This window comes from Staurois parvus, unplaced genomic scaffold (genome assembly GCF_062004578.1).
Source record: "Staurois parvus isolate SC_StPar_1 unplaced genomic scaffold, SC_StPar_1.0 ptg000321l, whole genome shotgun sequence".
NCBI lineage: Eukaryota > Metazoa > Chordata > Amphibia > Anura > Ranidae > Staurois > Staurois parvus.
Window position 1 is genome coordinate 12,467,377 of NW_028318117.1, and position 26,543 is coordinate 12,493,919.

Here is a 26,543-nt window from a genome sequence, read left to right on the forward strand (position 1 = left end):
AACACACCTGAAGACCAAATATTTGTAAAGTCTGAGGAGCCGAGATGCAGCAGGTTTGTAATACACCAGTCACCAGAAAGGCAAGTATATAAAAGCTTCTTTTACAGGTGACCTCAAGTAAACGTAATCATGTGCATACACTGCACAGATGACAGACAACAAGCTGGATTCAGCTGTATGCAGTTTTTAATTAATATAAGGCTATGTCTGTACTATAAATCAATAGTTCTAGCTGCACAGTGGGTCAAGGGGCATAAAAAATTAATTACTTTAAATCCTATTTTTAGCTATATGCATACAATGTTTGTTTTACAAATAAAGATAAGTGGATTGCCCTGAAACATTCTGTTTGATTTAAAACTTCAGTAAGAGTTATTCATTTGACTGTGTATAATGTCAGGTTCAGTTATTGAGCTCTGTAAAAAAAAAAAAAAAAAAAAAATCTTTTTTCCCAACAGGAAAAAATAGAGACCAGGTGAAAAGATTGGCACCGGTTGCCTGGATAAAAGGACTACATAATATTCATATTAAACAGAAACCTTTTTTAAAATATTTATGTTTCTAGATAAAGTCCTGATAAGAAAGAAATTCATTTAAAAATTATCCATTTATGTAATAAAATAAACTTTTTTTATTGGTGACAAAAGAAATGTTAAACATAAATATTTCTGTTTGTAAAAAAGAATCAGTTATGCAATGAGCAGCAGATTCTAACAGTTAGTATGGATGTCACACTCAGGTTGAAATTTAGATCAATGGACTTTGCAAATTCAAGAGTAGTTTAGGGAATGGGAAAATATATATATACATCCACACTATTAAAGGCTAATTGTGTCTGAAAGCACATTAGGATAAATACCGGCGTTACAGTATATTTGATGCTTGACTACTCTTACAATAGTTAAATGTAAACCACAATCAAGGCTAGGCCTGAAGAAGGGGGCATTTTTGGACTCCTGAAACACAAAGGATACTCTTTGGATTGTCCCCCTGACTTATCAGAATAAAGTTGAAACTGGACCTCTTCAATTCCCAATTTTTGGAACATTACAAGCCAAGGAAACCATGGACACCTTCTGGGGTCTAGCAACCACCTGCCTGGGAACCATATATTTACATCAATAAGATAACCATACGGGTCCAGTGCTATTTTTCCCCTCTTTCCTCAGGTCTTCAGGCAGTGGGCATATTGTGGTGACACCCCCTCTAGGCCTGATACTCACAGTATGTCCTAAGTCTTCTGAGGTAAAGGACACTTGACATAACGCAACCTGTAAAAGGACCATCTAGTAAAAGAATGAAAGTACTGCAAAGAACAGCACTGGAGAGGAGGCAAGTGTTGCAACCAAGTGTTTTTTTAACCCCTGCTTGGGGAAAGAATTTATCAAGAGTTGTATTGTTGTCTGTATTGTGGAGACACTTGCTTACTTTCTGTGTAAACAATGGTGGTCACAGAAAGAAAAATGACAAATTCTCCAATAAGGTCAGAGACTGCAATAAAGATAAAAAAATTGACAATGGCTCTAATCTTTCCCCACTGTACTATATATACAATTTTTATTGGTGCCTACTGGGGAGGCACTTCCTCACCAGGAAGAAAAAAAAAAAATTAGAGGACCTCTCCTTAACAGGTACAAAGAACCACTTTTAAGGTTTTATTTATTGCTAACATTTCTCTGCAGTGGCAAAAAAATTTACAATAAAATAGAACGCTTGAAACAAAAGTAACAACTCCGATCATCACAAGATAGTCACATTATTCATGTGACACTGTCCATATTTTATTAGTGATATTGTACCACACAGTGATACCCAACAATCTATTGAGAAACTGGATTCATTTAGTAACACAAGCATCCTAAGATGGCCTAGCCAAAGAACAAGTGTAAAATGTCATTAATCAAACAGAACACATACAATATACAGACAGTAGTCAAGTATTAGAAAGGTTGGCATACCTCAGATTCAGCAACTTATTGGAAATTTCTTATACAACTCAAGATATCTACACCGTATTACACATAGACAAGTATTCATTGCATACACAATGTATGCTGACTGTCCATTAACAAAGAACTCCAAGTTGGGAAAGCCACGTTGCTGGCTGCACTGTAAATAATAAATGAGCTTAATGGTTGATAATCTCACATGATAAATTTTGGTCCAGCCTAAAATATAGTTGCTCCACGGTGTGTACATTTACCATTTATTTTTTAAAAAGACAACTTATGTGTAGTTATATAGCTAAGATGTTTTGTATCAACTTGTATCCTACGTTATAGCACAACTCATGTTTAAAGAACTGGTAAATTGGTAGATCTGAAACAAAAAAGCTACATCAAGAGAGCCACAAATGACATTCACAACTCTGTATGTAGAAGGTACTATATCTGCATTGAAAATGGAATGTATGCCATCTAGGTAACTTTGTGGTTATGTATAAGAGCAAGGACAAAGGCATTTTGTACTTCAATTTTGATCCTTTTTTCATTGCCCGTTTTTCCACGTTTCTTTGATGTTACGCAAACCTATCAGTAACTTAAAAGTCTAAACTCCTAACATTTCACAATATACAAAAGCAGTAGTATTTTCCCCCAAAAATATTTATATACTACTTCTTAGTAGTAGCAAAAAGGAATCCCTGAACTTCAGTCAAGGACTGTGCCTAAGCAAGACAGATGCTTGGAGAATGGTCATCTAAGTCTGCTGCAATCAGCAACTTCAGTCCCCGCCACCCCCTAAACAAGTTAAATGTTCAGTCACAGGGACTGTTATTTGTAACTTTCTGCTAAGTCAAAGGTTTAAAGATAGCAGGGTGGGTTGATCTGAGTGAGACAGAGATGGATTTTTGCACTTGCCATGGGTTGAGAGGCAAAAGAAAGACTGAGCCGTGTAGTTGTGATAGCTATTAACACTATCAGATCATAAGAAAGACAGCAGAGGGCTGACCCATGTAAGACTATGACCGATTTCTACACTAGCAGGTCATATGGTTAGAGGCATGACAAGGTGTACTTTATTTTTACATTGCCTGGTCATAGAGTGAGGAAGCAACAAGGGGGGTGAACTGTGCAAGACAACATGCATAAACAAAATCAACATTAATGGCTCATGTAGACAGGCAATGTATAAAACATGGCGAACTTTAAATGCATGCTTTAGAATACAAAGCACAGAAATAGGAAGTATTTGCCTTGCTCTGCCTGTAACACAAAAACATCTCAATTTGGCTAAAAGAACAAGCCTCAGATCTGTCATCCACAATTCAAACTCAGGTCAGCAGATTTTTATTTTCTAGAAGGGTGATTTAAACTCGCAGAAAATACTAAAAAAAAAACAAAAACGCATGTGTCTGCACAAGCTCAAAGACTGCTGCATGATTATTTATCCATGGGCCAGTAATTAAGGCCCCAGAGGAGATGGTGGTTCTGGCTGATGCCTTAACAAAAATGACATCATACATCTAGAGAGAAAAATGAAGATGTGGCATTGTCAAGAAGAGTACTGTACTGTACTAGGTTTACACATTACATACAAGTACTTAACAAAACAAATACACTTGAATGTAAGTCTGCTTTAAAACTATATCCTGCTGGTTTCCATATTTTTAACAAGTCTGTAGGAAGCAGACACATTGAGGCCCTTCTAATTCCCATTTCCAACCCATCTTTTGCAGCTAATGTCCATTAAGTAACAAAGAAACAAAACTCATGATCCTGCAATTGTTTTTTTTCTGACGACATTTTAGACATGTGTTAAAACGGAATCATCAATTAAAACAGACATCCTGCTCTTCTTTATAGGTAAATGAACACAAACTTTGCAGAGACCCTCAGCTGCGAATTTTAATTGACAGACAATTGGAAATATTCTATGGCATTTTATAATATTCCTGAGAAGTTTGAAAACTTTTATGTATGCATCTGTCAAAGTGGTTTTGTTTTTAAAATTAAAATGTATATATTTTTTACACTCTGTATTGTTTAGTCATAATTTGATATTTGAACATTTTGAAGGACCAATTTTATTACATTTTACTTTTTAGTTTGTATTTAGACTTTATTTAAAGAGCAGTGAGGCAGTAACTCACAGGGACTGATTTACTAAAACTGGAGAGTGCAAAATTTGATGCAGCTGTGCATAGTAGTCAATCAGCTTTCAAGTTTTTTGTTTTTTTTTTGGGGTCAAAGCTTAATTGAACCAGCTGAAGTTAGAAGCCAATTGTCTATCATGCAGAGCTGCACCCAATTTTACACTCTCCAGTATTAGTACATCAACCCCATAGCAATTTAAGTTCCAGCTTTCATTAGTAAACATTAAAAAAAAAAAAAAAAAAAAAAAAAAGGTAATCGCAGATAGGCTGATGTGGGCTATAGTCTGCAGTATCAAAGGGCATCTCCAGGGAATAGAATACCTATTAGTTAATATGTGTATTCTATGTTCTATGATTATTCTTTAACTCAGCTGGAGTGATTATGTAAAATCTCTCCTTACATTAAGCTGCAAAAATGTAACTGTAAATTAAAATTAGTTCTACAGTAGGAGTTGTGCTTACATTGGCTTTCAACAAGAGCATTACCAGCCGTCACTTGTCCACACAGCAGGCAGGACAGTGGCTCCTTATGTTAAGCAGTCAGGTAGCACAGTGTATACTCATTACTTTACAAATCATTTGGCAGGTATAATAGTCTCTACATATATGTTGCAACAGTGTATCTAGCGGTTTGGCTGTGTTGCCCTTTCAAAATACACCACTGAAGCAAATTATACCTTTGAAATAATACAGTTGACCTTTTTCTTTAATAAAAAAAAAAAAATGGACAGTTTCCCACTTTATTCATAATTTTTTGCATCACTATATACGCTTCAAAATGCCTAGTTTACACTTCTGTTAAATCAGTAGAGAAACGCCTGACCAAAAAAACCCTAGTATCACAATTAAACAGATTGTTAAGAAGCTACTAAGGAAGAACCGATTAGATCTTGGCTTGGATTCCCTTTACTATGGTCTGGTCCAAGCTTACAAACCTTTTTCATCTCCATGTGCGGTTGGTGCTTGACAGAAGAGGCCTGGTGTGGCCCTAAGTATACAAGAAAACCTGTTCCTAAGATGATTTGGTCCAAGTTATGAGAATGGCTGTTCCTAAAACAAATGGCCCATGAGATATCAGCAACGTTGGTCCTAAAAAGAAGTAAATATTTCACACCAGTCCTTCCAGAAAAACATTTGTTAAGCTGAATGTGACACTGATGGTTATTAAGCTAGTGGCATTTCTCAGACGTTCTGGTACACCATGTTCTCATTTAGAGGACTCAGATAATTTCAAAGGCATCCTTGCCAACACGTGAAGACATATGAAGATTCTTGCACCGTTCTGATGTGCTAAAAAGGCTCTAGGGCAGGTCGGGGCAGATTTAGGCTCAGTCTTAGAACTCCTACTAGCAAACAGAATATTGGATCCCGGATGGATTCTCCTACAGGAAGTTGGGCGCAATCCCTTGTATAACTGCTATGGGAAAGGGGATTGTTTTCAATGCTCCTTGGTTGGTTCCCTCCTACAATAGGATCAAGGGCCTCCACTATATGAATAATCTGCCTTGTTGTGCATCACTAGCTTGTTGTCCACAAAGTAGAAACTGTCTGATTGTGTCTCATAGGGATGGATGATCATTTCCCGAACTGCAGGACAAGAAAAGAAGAATTAAGGCAGAGAAACCTAAAATAATAACACATGATTCTGTCTAATGCTTTAAAATGTAGTAATTAAATGTGTGAGTTCTAATCGGAGCAGAAAGCCAGCATTGGTGCTACGATGTAGCATGGTTTCATTTTCACCAAGTGCCTTTTGCAGGAAAATTTGCCATATAAGAAAACCCCAATGCAAGTTCAGAAAAGCCTCCTTTCCTATAAATAACCTGCACTGGCTTGTTTAGAGGTGCCAAATCTAAACAGACATCACTATGGATTGGTCCATCCTCATACCACTACTCTTCTTCCTTAAAAATTAGTCATTTTACAAAGCATTTTTTGCAACCAAGTTGTTTCATATTTGAACTAGATTATGATTAAACGCAATTACATCACCTGGCTGCATCTACTGCTCTGCAATCCTTCACCACTTTACACCACCAACACAAGTTGCCCAGTTGTGAAATATTTTATTTCCAAATCAAACATTTCTTCGATTTCCTGTGGATCTCAGACGACCGTGTTTGAAAAAAATGTGCGATCTTCAGTCCCCAAGGCAAATAACCAAAATCATAGTGATGTCTAGCTGGTTATTTACTATAACTGTAGAATGCATAATTTGATGCAGCTCTGCATAGAAATCAATTAGCTTCCAGGTTTTATTACCAAAGCTTACTTGCACAAGCTGAAGTTAGAATCTGGTGCAGCTGTGTATGGTAGCCAATCAGCTTCTGAGTGCTCCAGTTTTAGTAAATCTACCCCCTAGCATCTTAACCTACTACAGGTACACCTTCTTACGCAAAACATTGGGAGGCTGACCTTGGGGACACTCTAGGGGAGGAGGATTGCACAGATATTTGGTCATGGACTAAACCAGCTTTGCAAAATATATTCACGCAGGAGGCAAATTATAAGGTGTTGACCCAATGATACCCAGTTCCAGCACACATAGCTAAATATGTACCAAACTACTCCCCATTATGCTTTTATGGCTGTGCATACCTGGGGACTCACCTAGATATCTGGTAGACATGTCCCATAGTCCAAAAATATTGGACTGAAATGTTTGTGATCTTGTCCATCTCTGTAAAAAGGTGACAGGAAGTGTGCTCTAAACTCTAAAAATTCAGCAATGCTATCTTCCATAATTGCACCCTGACAGCTTCCCTTTAATACGAAGACTGCTTTAAAGAGAACCTGGCATGTTATTTATCTACGGTCCATATCTCTGCTTCATTGTTTGGGGAGTTAAGAGTCGCTAAAGGCAAAACTCTACACTATCCAAAGCAAAAAACAAAACAAAACAAAAAAACAAAACAAAACAAAACAAAAAAAACACATTTTGTCTTTACTGACACTTTAAAGGTGTATCAGAAGCCAACTCTGTTTTTACAAAGTTTTGGACAAAATATCTAAATGTCTAATAGGGAATTCCCTTTTACTTCCTGTTGAGTCTACAGAACAGGAAGCAAAAGAAATTCTACTCAAAAGAGGATGTTAACCCTTCCCTACTCAAAAAAAAAAAAGCTTTGGCTTTAAATACAATTATTACACAGGTGTTACAAATCTTCCCCCATAATTTGCCAAATATATATTTTTCCTAGCATTGTCAACATCTAGTGGCCACAACAAAGTATATTTCATAGATCCCTCAAATCAGGAAAATGCTGCATTCTTGCCACTAGATAGCAGTGACCACCCGACGAAATAAACATTAGGCAAATTATCGGGAAGATTTGTGACAGCTGTGCAAATGATTAACATTATTTATAACTAGATCCACAGTATTATAAATAAGCATGCATGTACCATTTTTAATTTGCAACTTCAGGATATGGATATATATATATATATATATATATATATATATATATATATATATATATATATAGACATATCTATAGATCTATATCTATATAAAAAGTTTCCATTTTTCTGCTTTGGAGAAGTCTCTATTATAATGACTTGGATGAAGATCCAATCACATTTAGGGTGTTATTTACACAGAAATTTCCAAGATTTCCAAAGTCTCTCTCACAACAGTATAAGGGCTTTAAGTCCTTCTGTGGTAATGACTATAAACAATCAGGGAAACACATTCATCAATCTTTATCACGAAGGAGGAAAAAACACTTACTAAGATCCTCTGAAAGCTGTGGGAATTCATAAATATGTTCACATGTGTTTTTACTGCTGGGGATACAGAAGCCGAACTCAAAGTCGAAGCTCTTCAAAAGCTGGTCACGAAAGTAATGTCTCTCAATCATTCGGAAGTTATTAATGGGCTTGTCACCAACTGTAAATTCAACCCTGGAAAATTGTAATAGCATTTTTTATTAGAAACCTCTTGCTACATTATATCACATGCAATCACATTTGACTCTATAGTTTATATCTTCTTGAATCTAAAGATCTTAGGCAAGCTATAGAATGGGGACAGATATGTAGCCATCATAAGACGTTCAAATGACATTTAAGAATTTTGACATTCGTATATGCAAATATCACCCAAGCATGTATACTAATAACTGTGTAGCATAACAGGACATCAAAGTTACCTTATTTCAAGGGAAACAGCAATCGAAAGAACACAACCCTTAAAAAAAAAAAAAAAAAAAAAAAACACCACTTTTCCTGGAGCCAATGGCTAGGAATGTCTGCTGATGAATCCTGGTGGGTTATGATCCTAAAGGGGCCTCAAAACTTGTAGTTTATCATTTTGAAGCATGAGAAGGTAGCCAAAATATATGTCTATGTATTTTTACTGCCCAACACCAGGAAGATATAAAAGACGCAAAAAGCGAGATTTACCTAAACTGATGCACTCGTGCATGGTAGCCAATCAGCTTGTTAAATTAAGCTTTGACATTAAAATCTGGAAGCCAATTGGTTTCTGTGCAGAGCTTCAACAGATTATGCATGTTTCAGTTATAGTAAATCCCCACCAAATTACAGCAGCTCTGTTTTCAGTATTACATCATTTTATGGGGTTTTTTTAGTTTTTGTTTTTTAATGCAAGCATTGTAAGCACCTTACTGTGACTTATTGGAAACCTCCTGCAATCCCCTGTACAGCAGAGCTCAGACTAGGATAAGGAGAAGCAGTGCAAGGAGTCTGCACTATGCTCTCAGCATGACTGACTGAGTTATGGGCTCATCAGTCTGCTGTTTCTCCTTACACTGTCCAGGTACAGGCTGGAGGAGCAGCAAGAACTGTCAGTGTCTGGCAGGTAAAATAGCTTCCATATACACTATATTATAAAAAACTAAAAATACGAGCGCTAGGTAACAAGCCACTTGCATTAAGGTGAAACCTCTGACCCTCTAAATAAACATGTAATACAGAAATGCAGAGCTAAAGTCCCCTTTGAAAACGAGCACGTTAAGAGCCCAGCTGCTGATGTCACGCCGCGAGGAAGGTCGGTGGCCATATTTCTTATGTGTTTTTGCCAGATCCCCCAAGGTGGAGTCCTGCAATATACCCACTGTGTTCCCATCCAATTGGTCAACGATATCGGACGTGATGTCTCTGGATTCTGTGTGTGAGGTCTGCTGGTCACCTTGTATGCTGACGTGTGCCAGATGATTCTTAACATCCCCATCGAGATGACCATGACGGGATAATTCTATACAAATGCGCCCTTATAGTGCGCTTCTGGTTAGTGCAAAAGTATACATCAGCTTCCAGCCACTCAGTCACGAAATTCACCAATATTTATCATCACTTCATTATGTGATTTATGAATCACTAAAGTCACTTTATTTCGTTTTTCACTTTACGTATATGTACACCATACTGATACGTCATAATTAGACGATACCACTGTATGATATATCACTTTTAGCGCTTTTTAGTGCCTGCACCTTTTTTCTCACTTTATTAGTTCTTTAGTGTTGCATTTCTGTATTACATATACACTATATTGCCAAATGCATTGGGACACCCCTCCAAATCATTGGATTCAGGTGTCCATCACCATCATGGCCACAAGTGTATAAGATTAAGCACCTAGGCATGCAGACTCATTTTACAAACATTTGTGAAAGAATGGGTCACTCAGGAGCTCAGTGAATTCAAGTGTGGTACTGTGATTAGTTGCCACCTGTGCAATAAGTCCATCCATGAAATGTCCTTGCTACTAAATATTCCACTGTCAATTGTTAGTGGTATTATGACAAAGTGGAAGCAACTGGGAACCACGAAGTGGTAGGCCAGGTAAAATGACAGAGCGGGGTCAGAGCATGCTGAAGTGCACAGTGCGCAGAAAGCGTCAACTATGCAGAGTCAATAGCTAAAGACCTCCAAACTTTGTGTGGCCTTCATATTAGCACAACAGTGCATAGACAGCTTAATGGAATGGGTTTCCATGGCCGAGCAGCTGCATCCAAGCCTTACATCACCAAGTGCAATGCAATGGTGTGGGGTTGTTTTTCAGGGGTTAGGCTTGGCCCCTTAGTTTCCAGTGAAGAGACAATTTCATGCTCCCAACTTTGTGGGAACAGTTTGGGGATGGCCCCTTCCTGTTCCAACAGGATTGTGCACCAGTGCATAAAGCAAGGTCCACAAAGACAGGGATGAGCAAGTTTGGGGTGGAGGAAATTGGTCGGATACTGTGAGCCAGGCCTTCTCATTCGACATCAGTGCCTGACCTCACAAATACGCTTCTGGAAGAATAGGCAAACATTCCCATAGATACACTCCTAAACCTTGTGGACAGCCGTCCCAGAAGAGGTGAAGCTGTTATAGCTGCAAAGGGCGGGGCCAACTCAATATTGAACCCTACGGACTAAGACTGGGATGCCATTAAAGTTCATGTGTGTGTAAAGGCAGACGTCCTAATACTTTTGACAATATAGTGTATGTATTATATCTGTGTCTTTAATGGTTTGCCTAGAGTTTGGCTTTAATATAGGTTTTTGTGCATATATGGCCTATTGTGTTTAATATTACATTTTAATCTATTTATAGCTTAATTTCCCATTGACTCTTACAGATACCAGAGCAACAGTAAATACATGATGACGTCCAATCCTGAGCTGATCAGATGGCAATCAGTACCACTTCGCTGTCATGCTGGATTATTAAACATGAATAGGAGTTGCAACCAAACAACCACATTCAACAAGGAAAAAGGTAAAAAGCAACAATACAGAACAACTGATTGGTCCTGTTTCAAGGATATGACTACAGTGAACTAAAATTGATTGGTAGATGCATTTAGGACATTACTACTTTTTTACTACTTTAAAGAACAAATCACATGCACAATCACAATGTATTAGATTCTTTCCCAGCCTCAATTGCCGGGAATCTCTCAATGGGGACCCGGAAGGGACATCATAACGTCACTTCCAGGTCAGGACCAGAAGGGAAGGGGAGCGGACGTCTCCTCCCTCCCATCTAGCCGCCGGCGTGAACCGGTCCCGGGCCCACAGATAAGCAAGCGGAGCCCGTGAGAAAGTGGGCGGAGGGAGCTTTACACTGGGGGGGTGTAACAGAGGCTGACACTACGAGCAAGCATTCGGGCGGCAGCGAATGCTTCCACCTGATAGGTGAGCCCTGCTGCTCGCAGGGCTGAAGGGAAGAAAAATAAACTACCCGCCTGGTGCCCGGAACTACATGTCCCAGGCATCAGGCGATAGGAATTCAACATCCCTGAGTTATAATTAATTTGCTTATAATTGTGCACAACCAATTTTGTGGTCCAGGAGCACATGCCAGGTAACACAGCAAGGTTCTTGGCCTCCACTGCAACACAGCAATGTGATCAACAGCTGAATGGACACTGAAGGAGCAGGAGCACATGAATGAGGTCAGCCATCTATTCACTGATGTTTCTTCCTCTCTCCATATCAGTATGAGTAGTACAGGGGATTACAAAATGTTACGATTCAGTAAGTTTTACTAGATCCACTCAAAAATATATAAAAAAATTTTAATGAATAAATAATGGTAATAATGTGTTTATATATCCCTGGATTACAAGACCTAATTGAGATTACATTTACTTACGTTGCCCCAACTTGGCGCAGTCTGAGGAAAGCGGGTGTGAACTGGTACCTGACAAATCTACCTGCGTTGGGATCCACATCCTTCTTGTCACCATGTTCTCGCTCTAAAAACAGTTTAAACAAAAAAACTAATTTATGTATTGGCAATATCTGAACACAAAGTAAATCAGAAGGTAGGGCAGCTCCAGCAAAATGGAAGGGGGTAAAAAAAAAAAAAAAAAAAAGAAAAACAGAAAATTTCAAGCTGGAACCACACTTATACACTTTGGAAAATGTGTGTTGCATTGATATGACTAGAAACTCATCACACACACTGCAATGTACTTCGCATTACAAAGCGCACACATTAAACAAGTGACAATATGCAATTCAAGTGCACTGGCTCATACTGACAGACATTAACCACGAAAATCTAGCATGATATAAAACATTGTTTCAGACAGAAGTACATGATAGCCCTTCTTAGGACCTCCCTTCTGATGCATTTCACCCAAAGACAGGTTTTTAAAATGCAAGTTCACCTAATCACAAGAAATTAAATGTGAACACCACACATCCTCACTCTGATTCTGATTGGCCAAGGTGGTCACATGCCAGCACATGACCAATTAGAATTGCTCACTGATCCTGGAAGACTACCGCAGCTTTCATGCCACAGGACCCCTACACTGGCTGCTTCATCTACAGGGGTAAGTTCAACAGAACCTGGGAAGAAGGAGTGGATTGGAAGGGTGTACAGCATTAGTTCACCTTTTCATTTTTTTGTGAAAAGGGGAATTCACACTTTAACCCTGTGCTTCTGTCAAAAACAATGCATTTTTACACCACACTGAATTTTCTTGGTGTATAGCCAGCTTTTTCTCCTGTGGTCATGTCTACATACAAGTGGCCCTGAGCATTTCTTTGAGATGTAAATAAGCTAGTTATGCCAACAGACCAAGATATTTGTTTCTCTGCATGAGGATGAAGCCTTTAGTTCCCCTCCTCACTCATTCTACATCAGCCATTCCCAACCAAATATTCATAGAATCCTCAGGTTCCTCCACAGGTTTGCTAGGGTCCCTTGAGCTAATTGACCTCCCATTTGATGATGCCTGCACAGTTCCAGGGCAAACACCACGTGGCAGAGCCAGCTGCATGACACCAATGATCTTTTTAGTTGCCTGTAATGGTGGCAGTCTTACCACTGACAAATATAAGGGACATTTTCCTAACTGACCCTCAATGAATTTGATAATGGAAACCATGATAGTCATGATGTCATCACAGAAGCCATGATAGTGTATTGGACTGTATCCAATGTTAAACTTGGGGATGTCAAAGAAGATTCATGCATTCCCCTTTACCAGTAAGTGCCATTAGTGAGCTCCAGCTTTGGAGCAAGTGGTGGCAGACAGGCAAGCACAGGAAACGTATCTATTCTGACAGCCGTTATGTGAATCTCTTACTTTGATACAGGTTCACTTACAATGGAATTTATTTCATTAAAAAGAATGTGAACAAAAGGCGAAAAAAAATAAAGTAAAAAAGGCAAAAAAAACAAAACAAAAAACCACATACACATACCACAGCTGCAAACATACACATATGCACAACAAAAACACATACACATTGACTGTTTAAAAATATTTTTGGGCTCACTGTTTTCATATAATGCCAACTATAAGAAATAAGAATGCTTTGTGATTTTACTTTGACAGATTTGTTTTTTTATTGAGTTGGTGCAGTTTTTGTCTTTTATATTTAGGAGATATTTTCTTTATATGCACCAAGTAGTATTTTATGGAAAGTCCTTAGGGCAGATCTTGTATAAAAACATAAGTGACATTATAACCAAAATCTGCCAACTCAGCTTTTGTAAGCCAAGTTAGAGTTTTTAAAACAGCTGTGTATGGTTGGGTGGAAAGAGCTTTACTTTGCACTGAAAAAAAATTGAACTGATAGGACAGTATTGCCAATAAACCCAGCTTTCTGTGGGTCTGAAATCTCACCAGTTGTACTCAGGGCACTTTCTATATAGTCTGTTGATATGCAAATTTGCTAGAATACATTTACATTAGAAGGATTAAATCAAGTTAAAAATAGCAATAACAATCTTGTTAGGAAAGTTTGAAATGTGAAAGTCTTTAACATGATTAAATAGCAAGATTCTCTTTTGGTATACTGACAGACAAAAATGCATATCTAAAAAAACAACTCTGCTCTGCAAATCAGTACAATTATGTTATCTTGCTATTGAATTCAAAATGATCTCCAAACTCACTATTTCATCAATGTGTAGTCAGCCAGTAGGCCTGGTTCACACCTATACATTTTTAGCGTATTTTGCAGAAATGCACTACAGTCCATTTAACATGGTTTCCTAAGGGACATGTTCGCATCTATGCATTTTTCAGCCGCTGCATTTTTGGAAAGGGTTAGGGACTTTTTTTAAACACAACAGTACATTTTTGGTTCAATAGACTTCAGCTGACATACTGCAGAAAAGAGTGTAGTGCATTTTTGATATTTTTGTTTATGCAGAATTTTTTTACTCTGCCCAATAACAAAAACCATCCCCCTTTTGAATTTGGTTTAGGTTTCTTTTTTTCTTGTTAAAATGCATAAAAAAAAGTGTGTGCAAAATGCACTGCAAAAAACGATCGAAAAACAAACTGTATAGGTGTGAACCAGGCCTAAGGAGTATTACAAAATAGATCCTGTGCATTATACTCTTTGGTCACTAGGTGGCACTGTTCTATTGCTTATAATATTCCTTAATAATGCTTAACTCAAGTATAGACCAATATACAACATGAGGTTCCTATAAAAGTCATCATTCAGTAATCTGGCATCAATAAACCAAAAATTGATTGGTTTCTGTAGGTTATCGCAAATGAAGGATGTTTAACCTTTTTTTCCATTGATTTCCAGTATTGAAGCAGTCTATTTTTATGCCGATCAATTGTTTGCAACAAGCACATAGATAAGTTCTGATTGTGGTTGTTCCACGGTCTTTTCTTTTCAGTGATTCCAGATGTCCAAGCAATAGACAATCAAGCAGTTAGCATTGTCAGAATTGGGGCAGCAATGGCATCACCCATATTTCTTCCAATAGATGGCTTATGTCAGACACGTAGTTGCAGTGAGCCATTGACAGCATCATCAAGTGGCTAATACAACTCTCTTTATTAAAAAATATGGAACAGCAAGCTTGCATCAAAATTAGAAAATCATAAAAATTTCACTGTAGGAAAAACGGCACAATAATTGCACTTACTAAAAATACACAACTTATTATCAAGCACGTATCATCTTGATAGTATATCCACTTGAATAGAATTGCCAGGGTATGCTGGTCACCAGGATTATGTTCCAGTCACCATTATAATCAAGGCTCACAGGTGTAAAAAAAGATGGAGCCTAAAAATAGGAATGATCTGTCATAAATACTGGCATGATTATCTGTCAGGGTGAGGTTTAAGTAGGTTAAATGTATGTCTGTAGATGTTCACATGTATCCAGGTCATGGTATAACTAGTAGTAGTCATTTCAACTGGATGTGTTCTTTAATGTTGAAGACATTTCACTGTTCATCCAAGTAGCTGAAACCTCTTTTACAAACCACGTCCGGTTGAATGGGACTGATACTATGTAGGCCAAATGTAGGACTTGGCCATGTAAAGAATTCCAACTTCATTCACTGTAAAGGAGAGCCCACTACCCATGGATGGGGCATGTTGGTGGTGGCCGCACCGCCCAGCCTGTGAAAGCGATGGGATCACCAAGGTTACAGCCGGGAGATGACTGTAGTAGCAGCTACAAGCTAGTTTCTTCAGCCATGAGCTTGTGGGGAACCCTTCACTCATTGGGCGTACTAGGTATTTCCAAAGCGCTGAAGTGGTTAAGTAATTCTTCCCTGACTTTACCATATCCTCCTTTATTTAGGCCTCATATGTTACCCTTGCCAGGCACTGCATCTTACATTGGGAGGGTTTCAGCAACAGAAGCAGTGCTGTCAATCTAGAAAGCAGTGGGAAGGACTAAGTTGGCAGGGTGCCATTTGAAAAGCTATAGGTTTGTGAATCAGCAGCAATAATGCCAATACTCCCACTCCCTGCAACATTTTATTTTTATCCCATTGATGTGCAATCAAGCACAATCTACATGACAATGGCAACACTGTGCTGAATTTCAGATCAGTGTAGTATCGTTGCCACACCATCACAGAAAGCTGCATTAGGCTTTGTTCACACAGGCGATGATGCCTGTATATTGTGAGTGAGCCATATTTTTGCAGTGTCTCTAATTTCCAGCAGCCCATTGAAGTTTTTTTAGTTTTTCTTGTAACAGGCATGCAGGTGCAGATGAGTTGACCCGAATACACGGTCAGCATTTGGCACCACTCACCCACAGCTACACACGAGGATGAGTAGCTGTGTATTTGCTACCTCTGCATCCTAATAGATTTCAATAGGCTGCCTGCATACAGCACCTTGGACCAATCACTGAGTAGGCAGGCTTCATTCTGAATTTCGCACTTAAAAGAATGTGTTGAGACCTTTGAAGTCCAGAATAGGCAGGACATCTCAGTATGGCTTTGAATCTTAAGGTTCAAACAGAAGCATGAAATTTCTCCCCTTCCAATATGGGTGGGACTGCACCTGCAGACAGCAACCTTTCTAGAGCTGCAAAGAGACTTGCTCTTTTTTTGAGGCTCCAAAGACACATTTAAGTGTATAAAGCATGGATGAGGAGCTTTTTAAACCTCCCGACACCACACTGTGAACCCATTTGTCTACAATGTTCCAAGTCCATATAGACACAAAGAATAATAAGTGGCAACTCCTGCATGTACTGTCCAACAACATGATCCTTGTGTCTGGACTGAATGAGTACTTGCAGCGGCTGTGATGAGTGTATTACAGTCGCACCTAGCAAAGAGAAGGATACCACAAAGCAGGCTTCCACTCTTATCTGCAGTGTCCTTAAAAACCAGAACCTCATGCACTGGGACTATCGGGGCCTGGTTCAGGTATGAAGTGAGTCCATGGCTGGAGAACTTTTTTTTTTTTTTTTTTTTTTTAGAGACCTCCTCGTCAATAGGGTACTGCTGCATAACCATTTTGGAGGTGAAAACCACTTCTCCAGATGAGTCCAATCAGCAGACATCTTACAAGTCTGGGTGCACAGGAAAAGATCTGAGTATGTTGGTGACCGCAAAGACCCAAACTCCGTGATCTTCGGAGATGTAGATTCTGGAAGTGGCAGCTTTAAAATAATCCTGACCACATCTGCATATCTGAGAGGACTCTTCAAAAGCGGACTCCTGAATCTTACCACTACCTCTTTTTCCAGATTCTCATCCAAAGAATAATCTTCCAACACCTTCTTGCAACAAAGAGCCCACATTTACATTCCAACCGAAGGGAGCCCCTGAAAGCTCTTCACACAAGCCTGTTGAGGCTGCCAAAAATTCCTCCATAGACAAAGAAATTGGAGGAACTTGCACCTGAAAAAGGTGAAAAGACCAAATAAGGGCAGGGATTTAGAATTTAGCTGACCATGAATGCAGCTATATGTGGGGGCTGCTTTACTCTTAGAATTTGAGAGCCCACCCCTTTGTCTATCCCACCATCTCTCTGCCTGCATTCTGTCATGGCCTTTTTTTGGGATATAAAGCTTCACCCCAGAAGCGAAATTATATGGCCACTCAGCTGTTCGGAGTATGTTGCCACAGCTAAAAACACCTAGTAGCTTAGGAATGCCCAGCAGACAGCACTACAATACTTGCAGGGAGAGTCCCTGGGTGAGGAGAGCAACCGCTCGGTCTGTGCAGCTCTGCTGTGTCCGGCTGTAGGAGCTGTTCAACATGTGTAAGAAAGCCCCGGTAATTCATAATTGCAGCCTTGAATGCACCAATGTGTCCAACATCACTGCATGATAGCGAGGCAGCTGGACACACTGCATTCCTCCACTGCCACATAATAGTAGAGAACAAACTACTGCCAAAAGGCATAGTAACAAACATAGGCAGCTCAGTGTCTGCCCCTTCCATAACAGCACAAACAAGATCCTGCCATATGGGACACAACCAATCTTCACCTGTCACAGCAGAATGCTGCAAAGGGACTTTCAGGACATAACTCCTTAGGGGATCACCACCCTGGACCCTGTAGGAAATCCTGCCAGCATCAGTTCAGGATGCCAAGTACTCAGACCAGCACTGCCAGTACTAACCAGAAACCTTATCCCTGATCTTCTAAAGAGCTAAAAAAAGGGCACACTGGTCTAGTACATTATCCAACAATTTAAATAAAGGTGGTAAATATTATACTCACAAAGGACGAACAAAACAAAGGCTCATCATATAAAAGGATGAATAAAACAAAGGCTCATCATATAAAAAGGACAAATAAAACAAAGGCTCATCATGTAAGGAAACCAGAATCATCCAGTCCACAATACATCATGTCCCTGCACAATGTCAGTGGACATCCAACAGGCAAACACGCTTTGAGAGCCTTGACCTTCACAGTGGAATCTTGGTACTAACCACCTGGGCCCAAAGCTATAGATCTAAAGCTGACCTGCATAAAGCCCTTCCTTTTCCCCAGTAAGCATGTATGGAACAAGCAGTAAAATCCATGGAAAGAAGTCTCCAGAGAGCCTGCCAAGGCACATTAGTATACAGGTGAAACTCGAAAAATTACAATATCGTGCAAAAGTTAATTTATTTCAATAATGCAACTTAAAAGGTGAAACTAATATATGAGATAGACTCATTACATGCAACGCAAGATAGTTCAAGCCCTGATTTGTCATAATTGTGATTATTATGGCTTACAGCTCATGAAAACCCCAAATCCACAATCTCAGAAAATGAGAATATTACATGCAATCAATAAAACAATTGTACATAAAACAGAATCGTACCTCTGAAAAGTATAAGCATGCATATGTACTCAGTACTTGGTTTGGGCCCCTTTTGCAGCAATTACTGCCTCAATGCGTCGTGGCATGGAAGCTATCAGCCTGTGGCACAGCTGAGGTGTTATGGAAGACCAGGATGCTTCAATAGCGGCCTTCAGCTCTTCTGCATTGTTCAGTCTCATGTCTCTTATCTTTCTCTTGGCAATGCCCCATAGACGCTCTATGGGGTTCAGGTCAGGCGAGTTTGCTGGCCAATCAAGCATAGTAATCCCACAGTCATTTAACCAGGTTTTGGTGCTTTTGGCAGTGTGGGCAGGTTCCAAGTCCTGCTAGAAAATGAAGTCAGCATCCCCATAAAGCTCGTCTGTGGAAGGAAGCATGAAGTGCTCCAAAATCTCCTGGTAGATGGCTGCGTTGACCCTGGACTTAATGAAGCACAGTGGACCAACACCAGAAGATGACATGGCTCCCCAAATCAACACAGACTGTGGAAACTTCACACTGGACTTCAAGCATCTTGCAGTGTGTGCCTCTCCATTCTTCCTCCATACTATGGGTCCTTGGTTTCCAAATGAGACGCAAAGTTGCTCTCATCAGAAAAGAGGACTTTGGACCACTGAGCAACAGACCAGGTCTGTTTTTCTTTAGCCCAGGTAAGACGCTTCTGATGTTGTTTGTTGTTCAGGAGCGGCTTGACAAGAGGAATACGACATTTGAAGCCCATGTCCAGGATCCGTCTGTGTGTGGTGGCTCTTGATGCACTGACTCCAGCCCCAGTCCACTCCTTGTGAAAGTCCAACACTTTTGAATGGCCTTTTCCTGACAATCCTATCCAGGCTGCGGTCATCCCTGCTGCTTGTGCGCCTTTTTCTTCCACACTTTTCCCTTCCACATAACTTTCTATTAATGTGCTTTGATACAGCACTTTGGGAACATCCAACTTCTTTTGCAATTACCTTTTGAGTCTTTCCCTCCTTATGGAGGGTGTCAATGATGGTTTTCTGCACAACTGTCAGGTCAGCAGTCTTTCCCATGATTGTGATTACTACTGAACCAGACTGAGAGACCATTTAAAGGCTCAGGAACCCTTTGCAGGTGTTATGGCTTAATTATCTGATTAGAGCGGGACACTTTGAGCCTAGAATATTGCACCTTTTCACAATATTCTAATTTTCTGAGATTGTGGATTTGGGGTTTTCATGAGCTGTAAGCCATAATCATCACAATTATGACAAATCACGGCTTGAACTATCTTGCTTTGCATGTATTGAGTCTATCTCATATATTAGTTTCACCTTTTAAGTTGCATTACTGAAATAAATGAACTTTTGCAAGATATTCTAATTTTTCAAGTTTCACCTGCATAAGGACACTAGCACAAAGCTGGAGCTGTGCTGGACAGGGAAGCCTTCCTATTTTTGACCAGTGTCCATTCACTTTTAGGTGGCTGCATATTCCAAGTGGTCATGAACAGAGCTGCTGTTAGAAACCATGGTGCCCTATACAGCCTACCTGACAGGGCCCCTCTCCCCCCCAAAAAAAAACGAAGTTTGCTATGCTCCAGGTATGAATGAACACAGTGAGTGATACTGATCATTCATTGTGTTCATTCAGGAAAGGGCTGGTAAATGTGACATATTTACCGGACCCTTCCCCCACTTTCTATCCTACTGTGTTCTTGCAGCTGCCTGTGGGAAGGAGAGGAGGGAAGCTGACAGCTCTGTGGGGGGTGGGGGCACACAGGGGGACCTGGGTAGCAGGGGGAAATATAAGGTGCACAGGGAGGTGATTGGTGCGGGGGGCGCAATTACTGGAACTGATCCCCTCTATGGCTCGCTCTGCAGCAGCTGAAAGTCAGCAAGAGGGAGAGAAGAAGCCAGATTTCAGCTGCTGCAGAGAGCCATACAGGAGATTGGTTCCAGTAATTGTCCTCCTGCCATGCTGATCACCCTCCCTGCCCACCTCTAATTCACCCAGCTGCCTGAGCCCCCCTGCTGGCCTGGGCCTCAGAGGAGGACTGGTGGTACCCCCTTACCCAAGGCCCTGGTCCTGAATAAGAAGAAAGTCTATGCCCCATGAATGATTAAGACATTTCTATTTCAATATTGTAATAACCCTAGACATGACCACAGTGAAGTCTTACACCGGAGAAATAAAGTGAATGCACCCACTAAAGCTGTACAGAAAGAAAGTTACTATATTATGAAATATTGAGGTTTTACTTATTCTTTTTCCTCCGGAACACAGTACTAGTCCATAATAAAAAACTGATAAATTTAGAATGAAAAACTTGCCAAACAGGAATCGTTGCATTTCCTCTGTGCATTTGCTGTATAAACTGATGCTGCTGTTCTTGTGATATGCTCCTTATCTTCAAGTGTTCTGCAAGCAGTTTTTCCCCTTTTCAGTTTGTTTACCTAGTTACATATTATTACCTCTTGCTACAAACAGTCAATCTTCCAAAAGGAAAATGTACACTGTACGTGTGTGTCCGTGCTTGTGTGTATACATACAACACAATCTTTTAATGGGTTTTTGTCTATACTTTCCTTCATCCTTATGTGCAGAAAAAGCAAAAAGTGAGAATAATTTTAAACACTACCATTGATGCTTACAAGGTTTAAAATAGAATTCCATGTTTGCAATTAGCAACTACTGTGCAGTGTAGAGTTGAGTTTAGGAAAAGATTGATGTGGATCTCGATCCTCCAAAAATGCTAGAGATACTCCCAATCAGGGCCAGATTTAGCCTCACTGATCTGGGGGCGCAGTAAAAAAAAAAAAAAAAAAAAGTCAGGGGGCACAATGTCAGTCTGTCATACAGTATCACGACCTGGGAAACACTAGTATTAGGCTGTCATTAGATTAGGGTGATTAAACAGAACCTATGCCTTCTTATATCAGGTGTCCTCATCAGAGTTCCACTTGACATCATGAAGTCATCAGCAACCTCCTTTACATCAGGATCCCTATCATGGTGCCCCCTTACATCAAGGTCCCTATCAGGGTGCCCCCCTCCATCAGGTGTCCCCATCACTGTGACCCCTGAAATGGATTGTCCCAATCAGTGAGCCTTCTTACATCAACTGTCTGCATCACATTAGAGAGCACCTTTATATCAATTGCTCCCAATCAGACTGACTCATAGCTCAGTGCATACACTCTGAGACCTGGGAGGACGCGACAAAAATCTGGGGGGCATACCCCCCCAGATTCAACCCTGATCTTGATGCTCCAGAAATGATAGAGAGGACTGATGTCTTACTATGTATGCATCTGACACATACAGGTCTATAGCCAAGCTTTGCATTACCTCATTGGAATAAGCCTGATGATTTCAAATTCCTGTGCATCAATAAAAAACCTCTTAAAACCCACAGTGCTCTAGGCTTAATGACTGTATAGCTGTACAAAATTATCACAAAGTTAAAAAAAAACAAAAACGAAACAAAAAATTATGAGTACACAGTGCTTTCCCACCCTAGCTATATACAATAAATAAAATGTTACTTGTTAAATCCTATTTTCATAATGTTGCACTTGTTAGTGTCTGGAACACTCTGTATAGAAGTAAATCTCTTTACAAAACCATTCTGAGCAGCTCTGTACGTTCAGATCACTGTGATAGACCATAAAGAGACCAATTACCACTATCACATGATGTAAACAGTATGTTTACATCTGTGAACCCCCCTCCCCTTCCTCTTGGTTTTTTTGTTCATCCCCATACTGGCAGTCCCATTAGATGTCAACTGGGACACGTAGCTGCACGGACAGAGCCTCTTTGTCCCAATATGACATCTGTATGGATGCGGCTGCATGTCCACAAACTCACCTTGGGTGGATTCAGGACTGTGCTCCCGCACAGATGGCACATGTGGACACAATGGCTGTGTCCATGCAGCCATGTGTCCCAAAAGACATCTATGGTACTGCCTGCCCCTTGCCAGCAAAACACAGGATAGCATGGGGCACACAAGTAATCACTCCATGTGAATGGGGCCTTATAACATGGAGGAAGGGGAGGAAATTCGAAATAATGAATGACTCCATCCAGTTATTCATTCATTAGTTCCTAAGTACAATGAAGGCAGCAACTGCTGCAAGTAAAGCATTTAACCCCTTTATCCTCCCCTCCTCTCCTATATATCCAATCTCCATTGTGGCACAAAATTATACCATACTGGGGTCTCTACTTCCCAAAAAAGGGGCCATTTTGAGGTGTTTGCACGGCCATGGCATTTTTATTCTAACAGAAAATAAGAAAACAGTACTATTTGTCTCTAAAAAAAAAAAAAAAAAGACATAAAATTTGGGCACAATGTTGCATGATTAATTGTCAAAGTATCACAGCACTGGAAACTGGAAAATGGCTTGGTAATGAAGGGGTAATACAGGCTAGTACTCAAGTGGTTAATAAAGTAACCTCACCTGATGCTGGTGGCTTTGTGATTTCAAATAGAACAGTTCCTGACTCCATGTCTCGGATTTTAAATCTTGTGAAGTCTATCTTGTAAATATTTTCTTCTGGGGTGCATAAATAATCTGTGAAAAGAGCAAATGGATGGTTAGATTTCAGGAATAAATCCTTACTCTAAGAACAGATTGAAAAAGAAGTCTAAGGATAGCAGTAAAGTGCTAGTGCTCTTCAAAAACCAAAAGTCCAATGAAAGTCCCATAAATCAGAAGGAATCCACTTAAAAGGTTTTTTTTAGTGATAGTGACTCCCAGTGTTGCAATTAATTCACTGTGCAACCAAAGTTGCATGTCCCCTGAAGATGTGTGTGCGAGCGAAACGAGTTGGGTGAGGCCTTAAGTGTTGACATCATGCAGCAGTTTCCAAGTCAGTGGCCATCTTAGGCCCTTGCTGGACGGAAATGATCTGGAGTAGAGATCTGAGAGTTGACTCCATGGGGTTTATTTACTAAAGCTGGAGAGTCCAAAATCAGACTCCCTTCTGCATAGAAACCAATCAGCTTCTAACCTCAGCTTGTTCAATGAAGCTTGGCAATGAAACCTGGAAGCTGATTGGTTTCTATGCAGAAGGGAGTCTGATTTTGGACTCTCCAGCTTTAGTAAATAAACCCCCATGTGCCTGTATGAACGGCTGGTATTATATGCGAACGCCCATTAGCTATCTGGTGAGTGCATAAGGGTGAAGGATCACAAACACTTTGGTTACACAGTTCATCAATTGCAACATTGGGAGTCACTATCACCAAAAAGCCTTTTGATTAGATTCCTCATACGATTTATTGGACTGTCAGACTTTTGGTTTTGGAAGAGAACAAACTTTTTTTTGCATATAAGATTTTTACTGTCGGTTTGTATCACTACATGTAAAGGCACTTTAATGTCTATATTTACTTATTGAGATTTTATGTCTGATTTATTATTGATGCGTTGCACTTTTTTGGAGCCATCTTTATTAGGAGGTTTGTCTGTCATTTTATGCTAGCTCTCACCTCTGAGAGCTCACCTTTTTTTTTTTATTGAGGATATAGGAACAGATTGGGCAAAACTATTGGGGATCTGTCATCCTAAAGATTCTAAACCCCTGCATTAGGTGGACATAAACAAACCTATACAATGTACTCACCAAATGCTAACGTCTTGTGAAGCATTTAGGTTCTCATAAGGTCATAAGGCTAGGGCAGGTATAGAAGAATACACTGATTGCATATTTAAAAAAAAGACCGCTAATGTAGTTAAACAACACTCAGTTTTACTTCTATAGATACAGTTTACGGCACTGGACCACCAGCCACCTCCCAGGGAACATTTTTCACCCTTTCAGATTATCCCATCATACAGCTTCTTAAATCACAATGTATAAAAGGAAACAAATTCTACACTATACACCTCTAAATCCATGCCAAAATTAATCCACACACCGACAGGATTAAAAGTTGAAGGCAAATGAAAAAGCTGAAGTTAAAGAGGGACATACTGGGAAGAAGCCTTCAGGTCACATCTGCTGTATATATTTCACCAGTTGCTAACAATTAAATAAAATACCTGGGGCTATTTTGGTTATTTACTGTAAGCCAAGATATTTTACCAGCAGTTACTGTGTATGTATTACAAAAAAAAAAAAAGGAGCACGATTTATGGTATTAAAAATGCCTGCACCAGCCCCAAAAATGCAATAAAACTGAGTATAGGATCCAAGTACACAATTCTCCCCAGCCTTCCACAATGTAGTAATCAGTGAATAAGTAGTCAGTCACTAGGCCCAAGTATTGTCAGATGAGGGTGGGCACTTTTTTTTTTTTTTTTTTTTTTATAAATGGAGCTCTGAGTTGGGGGAACAGTCTATTAGCCAGGACGGCAAACAGATAAGGATCTATTTTGAAAAGTATAGTCTTTGATATACTTTGAATATGGTTGACATCCCTGCAGCATTGGAGGCTCAAAGACTTGAGAAATCTAACAAGCTATCCTACCCATGCTCTGATGCAGAAAATCTGGAAAAAGTCTAGGCTGTCAAAATTGGTTACAGGATTTACCTGTTGAAGTCCTGTTTGTGACAATGCCTCTTCTAAGATCCAGAAAAGTGCAGCCAAAACTAATGCTCTTTGTGTGGAAGCAGTGGACCCTATGCAGAGGTACAAAAAACACCTCTTGCTGAGTCAGCCCAGGGTAGATAAAAATCAATTTTTGTTTTTTTAAATAAGATTTTATTAAAATAAATTTGATAAAAATAAAAAAAAAACTATCTAAATATAATTTTCCATTTAAGGTACATTAATAATTTAGTTTATTCAGTATGAAATGGAGCTTAGTTATGTAGCATGAGGCTGTATATTCTGCAATATTTAAATTTTTGGTAAACTCATTCAATGAATTAAAGCTGAGGTAACCTGCACTGCATTGGTGCATTCACACAATTTCACAGTAACCATGAGAAAAAAAACATGAAATAAAAGAATTAGAGTAGTTCTCCAGCTATGTGTGATTAACCTATTAACCTAAAATCGGTTCTGATATCGCTGTTTTCAGCTTATTCTAAAAAGGAAACCTTGATTTGGTTTGTAAATATAAAAGAATCTAACTACCAGCAAAAATGAGTCGGAGTCCTTACATTTAAAGAGCACCTGTCATTTTAGATCCATCATGGCAGCATCTATTAGCAGGCATCCACTCACCTGCTGCCGCCACGTCCCTCACCTTGTCGTGTCACTGCTGCATCACCAGTCGTCCCATTAAAGTGAATGGGACTGTTGGTGAGTCAACAGTGGGTCATAGGAGGAGATGATCGTTGCTCTTTAAAAATGATGATTTAAATCAAGCCTTTTCACCAGTGATTTAAATCAAATCCACCTTGGTCAGACCTATAGTTGTGCAATCACAAAAACCTAAGCTCTCTGCCGATTGAAGAGCACTAGCTCTTACTCAGCAGGTGGCATGTCAGACCTCTGCAGGCAGACCACTGTTTCTACAGAGGGGCCAAGGGTCCTTCACTACATCATGCTAGGGACAGATTTTATTATTAGGCTGTCTTTTAGAAAATGAACTATTAGGGCTCCTTTGCAGCAGCACGCAATTATGTGCATTGTGTCATGCATTACAATGCACCACAATGGACCAAAAATTGTCCATGCATGTTTGGATGAACAGCACACCACAAAGCAACACTATGTAGAAAATTCTGAAAAATTCTGTTCGGTAGATCCACACAATACATTATGTTCAACATGCAAGAAAGTGAAACTGGTGAAGCAAAAACTACATACGCAGACCAGAATGACTGGCAAGAGGCTACAGTCCAATCTTCCAGCTCAATCCTGAAATGAAGGATTATATATAAAGATCTATAAATGCCAATAACAAAATAGGACTTTTTCTTTTAAACGTTAGCACAGCTACTATATTTCTTGATAACATTAGCAGTTCGCAGATTTCACTTGTTGCCCATAGATGCTCTTTAAA

General features: G+C 39.6%; 1 protein-coding gene across 1 annotated transcript; it reads right to left on the bottom strand.

Moving 5' to 3' along the window:
- Positions 1 to 1,740: 1,740 nt before the first annotated feature.
- On the bottom strand, positions 1,741 to 23,156 carry LOC149457445 (protein unc-119 homolog A-like). Its single transcript, XM_089683813.1, has 4 exons — positions 23,043 to 23,156; positions 11,702 to 11,804; positions 7,827 to 7,999; positions 1,741 to 5,680 (listed from the first exon to the last, which is right to left on the bottom strand). Exons 1-4 carry the CDS (start codon positions 23,089 to 23,091, stop codon positions 5,568 to 5,570), a joined length of 438 nt encoding a protein of 145 aa, XP_089539939.1. The 5' UTR covers positions 23,092 to 23,156; the 3' UTR covers positions 1,741 to 5,567.
- Between the last annotated feature and the right edge of the window lie 3,387 nt (positions 23,157 to 26,543).